The sequence below is a fragment of the Aegilops tauschii genome, chromosome 3 (assembly GCF_002575655.3).
Source record: "Aegilops tauschii subsp. strangulata cultivar AL8/78 chromosome 3, Aet v6.0, whole genome shotgun sequence".
Taxonomy (NCBI): Eukaryota; Viridiplantae; Streptophyta; class Magnoliopsida; order Poales; family Poaceae; genus Aegilops; species Aegilops tauschii.
Window position 1 is genome coordinate 558,688,643 of NC_053037.3, and position 6,000 is coordinate 558,694,642.

A 6,000-nucleotide genomic window follows, 5' to 3' on the forward strand; every position below is an offset into this window, starting at 1 on the left:
TTATCAGAGAAACGGTTACTGATATAATTTGAAATCATGCATGTTTTTATTCAGTTATCGTATACGGCCTTAAGTATGCATGGTTCTATGCATTAGATTAAAGTGGTGTAAATATACTACTTTACTAACTCTGATACACCTACATATCTGAATATCTAGGTAGCAAATATGTCGATCGGAAGAGTGTTAATACATGCACAAGTGATATCTGAATATCTAGGCATATTTTACATGTCCATGGATAAAAGAATCCAAAACCAGAGATGATTGAGAGGGATTTCATTAGTTATTTTGATATAAAGGAGAAGATCAAGGAGTTGGGTTCCAACCCTTGGGATAGCGTTTATTATCAGAAGAAGGTGGCCAATGGGAACTCCATGGTTGAGTTAACAAATGATGTAGGCGTAATGATGCTATAGGAATTTGATGCTTATACGGAAATCAGTTTGCACGTTTGATTGGGAGCGAGCAACGCGAACAAGAAGCCATGGGAGGCAAGCGTGGTGCGCGGCCGACTTGGGCGTTGTGCGTTGGACGTGACGCGAGCGACCGCCATCGGGCCGAGCCGGTTGGGAGAAGCTATGCGGCCCGGTTCAGCAGTGAGAAAAATAGCCAGGAAAAACCACTGACATGGCATGCCAGTTGGACCTAACAACTGTGACCGACCGGTCAGAATGCTCACAAAACTTTAAACAGGGTAAATTGTGTCAAAAAATTGTTAAATGGGGTAAAACGGATGAAATTTCGCTAAATGGGGTAATTAGTGTCAGAAATGTGAAAATAGGGGGTAAAAAACGGAATTCACTCTAGGATTAACTAACCGTGATGAACAGTTGACCACCTCGTGGGTCTGCAATGTACAGTCTGACCGTGGATTCGTCATCATGACTGAGCAATCTGGTGTACTTCGCATTTTTTTCATTGAGAATGAACAATCTTTCCGGACAGATTTCTTTCCGTAACTGAAATCAATTCTCCATTGGCCCATGGAATACACAACACCAACCATATACCAGCTGTTGATGGTAGATAGTACTATGGTTTTGAAAACTGGGAGTCTCCTTGTGGTGACCAGAAGAAACTACCCATACATGCAACTATTTCTTTTCAAGGAGCTGCACACATATGGCACACTCCAGATTCTCATTTTAGATCAATTTAGACATAAGATTGTTACCCATTGTTATTACACAGGAATAATGGTAGAATTGGCTGGTGTCATCGTGCTACGTGTTTACAGATATACATGAATAGAGTTGACAATTAGTATGCTAAAGCATTCACTCCTAGCTTATGTGCATAGCTTTGTTTAGTCGTCATTATCCTCACCATCTTCACCTACATGCTGCTCTGAGGCACTGAGTTGTGATAGGGTGAAAGCACCGGAGTCGTAGCATGAGCCCTTGGTGGTAGCACGCTGCCACTTGTGGCAACTCAGCCATGACATTAGGTAAGGGACCTTCGTGTACCATCTTTCATGGTTGTTTAGATAGTCTCTAATGTTCCTTTCAATCTCAGTCACATCATTGCTGAGGTTCACCATGGTTTCCTTGGTTGCACAGTGGCCCTCGCTGCTAGGGTGCCTGATACTGTTCCATAGTTCCCGTGGCCCCTCACCACACATGGGATGCTGCATCTCCACCATGACCGAGAATCCCTTCATGAGCCAGATGCGCATGCGCTCCGCGGCCACCTCATGATGGATGCCTAGCTTGTCGGGCGAGCATTCAGAGAGTGGTCGCAGAATGAAGACATCCTTGTCAGCCAGCCGCTTGCTCGCATCGAAGCTTCTGTACTGGCCGCCGATGGTCAGAAGCTTCTTGTTTCCCTCCCCGACACTTAGGTAGACTATGAAGTTCTTCTGCTCTCCCGCGTACATGTTATCGATGTCTATCACTCCGGTTTGTTTGTCTGATCCCACAAGGTTCTTGTAGCCACCAGACTCGATGGAAGATATTGTAATGCCCTCGTGAGCTGCGAGGGTGATCTGTATGAACCTTGCAGCGACAGACGTGATGCCAGTGGTGAATAACTTGAAGGCTTCATGGATGCAGCTGTCATCTTCATCAAGGAAGGAGTAGGTGCCACAGGTCTTGTCGGCGATATACTTCATGACCTCCGGATCGTGGTGTTTCTGCACACCAATTGCGTGCACGGGGAATTCAGAAGAGATCTCCGTCTTGAGGGCTGCCATGCCATCACCATTGGAGACGAACAGGATGCAACCTACATGGTTGTATGCCTCTTCCGCTCCACGCCCTCTCAGGATCTATGTCAATTTAATCAGCACAAAAAGTTATACTAAGTAAATTCCAAAAATGCAGGATTTGAAAATAAATTTTTGCCTTAATACAAATTCGATGGCATGTTTCAATAGGAAAGCATGATGATATGTGTACCTCAAATCCCTCTCGCAGAGCGGCAATTGTATTGTTGTCATGGGTCCCATCAAGCTCATTGATCATGACCTTGGCAATTTCCTTGCCTTTGTTGGACGTGAAGGTTAACTTCATAGTGTGGGGCACACTTCCCTTGAACCACACAATAGAGAACCGGTCGTTTGGGCCGAACTTGTCAATGACTGTCATTAGGGCTTGCTTGATGGTTTTCAGCTTCCAGTGACTCACCCTGCCCATGTTGATGTCAACAACCACAACAATGTCCACGCCAGCACGTGGCATCTCCTCCGTGTGGCGCCATGGCGCTGCTGTGATACGCACTAGGACTGGAAATTTGTTGCACGTCTTGCCACACAAAATCGCTTTACTCGTGAACGTGTGTAGCTTCACCTGAATTAATATATGTTGTCTGATTCATTGATCAGTCGTACCAAATCCAAATTAAGTATGTTCTGTAATACAAGCTTACCATGTCTCCTTGCATCCATGATTGCGAACTCACCGACCATGACAAGGCCTGCAAGAGACAACTTTTATTTTATTTCAACAGTAAACACAAACAGGCAGTGAAGTGACAAGGCTGCTATGTGGGTTACCGGGTGCTCCCTGTGCCACACTAATTCTTTTGGAGCACTGCTGGTGATACCATGTACTCGTGGTTGCACCTCTCAAACTTTGTCAAGTTTTAGAGAAGTGAGTTGCGGAAGGTGCATCTACTACACATACATGGTTTTAAATCTTGATCCGTTAAGAATATCGATAATGAGAGAGACAACCCAACCTTGAATAGTACTTGGAACTAGTATTTATTAAGAGAAAGTCCCTATATATGACGCTGGGTACGTTAATGGCTTTAACTATCTTGTGCATAAAAGAGCTTGTCTGTATACAGTAATGAGCTAATGATTGTGAATTCATAATTACCCTGTCAATGGTAGCTTCTGTGTCATTTAGTCGATGGATAATATCTATTATATCAGGCCTTTTGTGCCTATCGTACTCCATGCAGCTCAGTGCTATCTCAGTACATATATTCACTTGATGGCAGTGTGCTTTTAATTGCTTGTGAGAAGAACACGTTGAACGCAACCTGCGTCTCCAGTTTGTTTGTACCTGTGTATGGAAGTGGAAAGCTATAATAGTGAGATACACATGTGTAAAGCATATCACGATTTGTTACAAATAACCGTTGGTATTTTTTTAAATCTTTTTCCCTATAAAGTGAAGATATTGTGTTTCTTACTTGGTCAAGAAACTCTTGGTGAGACATTTCAGCGCTTCTGGTGTGGCCGCTTGGCCCTGCAATTACCTTTGTTATTGCAACACCCAAGCTGAATATGTCAAACTTGTTCGAGATTGCATTTTCATGTATGTATTCTGGCGGCATGTACCCACTGTGTTGTTGAAGATGTATAATTATTAGAGATATGATGAATATGAAAATATATCTATTTAGTAAGCATGCCTTGGCTAACTACGAAATGGATTCATTAGCAACATGAATTAACTTACATTGTTCCTGAAACACTTTCTATGACCATCGTTTTATGTTCACGGAAGAGCCTAGACAAACCAAAATCCGCAAGTTTTGGGAACATGTTCTCATCTAGAAGTATGTTGTCCGGTTTTAGGTCCAAATGGTAAATTGGTTTTTTGAATCCTTCATGAAGGTATTGTAAGCCTTCACATGTCCCCTTGATAATTTTGTATCGTGTCTCCCAATCGAGGCCATCAGATTCCTCTGTAATGTGAAACAAAGAGTATAAATTAAATGAAAATACATGTCGACAACGTTTTTCTTCATATGCCTGTTGTAGCATGCTGAGAATGTAGAAGCGTCATACCATAGAGATGCTTCTGCAGGCTCCCTTTTTGCATATACTCGAAGCATAGCGCTTTGGTTATCTCTTCAGCAAAAATGGTTTCTTCCGTGCCTATGATAGGTTTATGTTGTGTTTCATAGCAATAGCCAACTAACTGTACAATGTTTTGATGTTCGAGCCTCATTAGGTTATCAAACTCACGTCGGAATTGCCCATCGTCAATGTCTGGCCTGTTATGAAGCAACTTCACTGCAATCTCTTTGCCATTGCCAAGTGCACCCTATCCAAGGTGCAGAAAATTGAAGTGTTCCATTAGGGCTTTTGAGATGCAGAAAATTTGAAGGGTTCAATTTAGTTTTGTTGATTGTGTCATTTTAGTGCAAAGAAGAATTTTTTTGGGAAGTTAAACTTTCAATTTGTAAATAAGCAGGTATGTAATTTGAAGCAATACACTGTTTTTAAAGTAATACACTGTTTCAAATTTGTAAATAAGCAGGTATGTAATTTAAAGTAATACACTTTTTTTTAGAAAGGTATAACTTTACAAAGTAAGTAGAGCAGTGTTATGATGTTTCTACAGCTAAGTTTTTGCAGTTAGAAACCAATTGTCCTGAATGGGTCTCTTACCTTGTAAACCTTTCCATACGCTCCTTCACCAATTGCTCGCTCCTTGCAGAAATTGTCTGTAATTTCTTGTAATTCTCGCATCGATAGACTTCTTGTCTTTTGTATTTTGCAGCTTGTCGTAATGTCTCTGCTGGTACATATTACTCTTAGCTATGGGTAACGACATTAAAGAACATATAGTTGACCAGCTTTTCTTGAACATATTAATGTTGGTTATGAGGGGTGTCTAGACATGGCATATATGTATACATACTACAATGGAAGTATATACATGCAAGCAGCGAGACGGACAGTGAAAGTAAGCATAGAAGGATGAAACAATAGCAGATTTATTAAATGGTGAGACTTTGGTAGACATTTGTCCCATCTCATAAAAAATCATTTCAACATTTGTTCCATTGCAACCATTTAAGGGATGATTAGTCTTTCTGCATCTTGAGCTGCGGAATGAGTTTTGAGTTGAATTTCTTTACGATGGTAAATACATGCCGTGTCCATGTAATCAATATCTCTTTTACAAATTTCGTGACATTTTATTACACGAACTCGTGACTGAATACATGGGGTGACTCAGTGAGATTGCTGCACTAGTATCCAGAGAGCAACATGCTACCACAAAATCCCATACTAGATATTTATCGATGTCAGGGTACTAACTTGGAGCCAGAGCCGGAGCTGGAGCTAGAGTTGGAGCCGGATCCGGAGCTGGAGCTGGATCCAGAGCTGGAGCTGGAGGTGGAAGTCTTCAGAGTCTGTTTGTTTGGGCTCCCGGCAGCCGTTACTCCATGTAAGTCGGCTGGAGACGCCATGCCTGTCGATGGTACTGCTTGCTTGTCCTTCACAGGAAGGATGTGGGTTGAGGGAGGGATAGGTAATGAAGAAGCTCACTCAGCTGAATTACTAATACACTATGAACTGCGGTAGAAACATGGGCTGCCCATACGCGTTAACTAATCAATCAATCAACCTAATTAACTACTCGTAGTAAACGCTCGCGGGGGAGCAAGATTCTCTTGACTTAGCGGGGGCAAAGTCAGTGGTCTTAGCCTATTGAAGTGACTTGGAATGGATAGTAGCAGTCAGATTTACTTCATACGGAGCAAAATGAGTGAATCTACACTCTAACATACGTCTATATACATCTGTATGTA

General features: G+C 42.1%; 2 protein-coding genes across 2 annotated transcripts; both read right to left on the reverse strand.

The window, feature by feature from the left end:
• Positions 1-1,216: 1,216 nt before the first annotated feature.
• Positions 1,217-2,405, reverse strand: LOC141021051 (uncharacterized). Its single transcript, XM_073495978.1, has one exon. The coding sequence runs from the start codon at positions 2,192-2,194 to the stop codon at positions 1,310-1,312; it is 885 nt and encodes a 294-aa protein (XP_073352079.1). The 5' UTR covers positions 2,195-2,405; the 3' UTR covers positions 1,217-1,309.
• LOC141020667 (cysteine-rich receptor-like protein kinase 44) lies at positions 2,284-4,930 on the reverse strand. The gene is made up of 8 exons (XM_073495590.1): positions 4,850-4,930; positions 4,424-4,502; positions 4,244-4,333; positions 3,912-4,140; positions 3,709-3,793; positions 3,324-3,512; positions 2,400-2,789; positions 2,284-2,301 (listed from the first exon to the last, which is right to left on the reverse strand). Exons 1-8 carry the CDS (start codon positions 4,928-4,930, stop codon positions 2,284-2,286), a joined length of 1,161 nt encoding a protein of 386 aa, XP_073351691.1.
• Between the last annotated feature and the right edge of the window lie 1,070 nt (positions 4,931-6,000).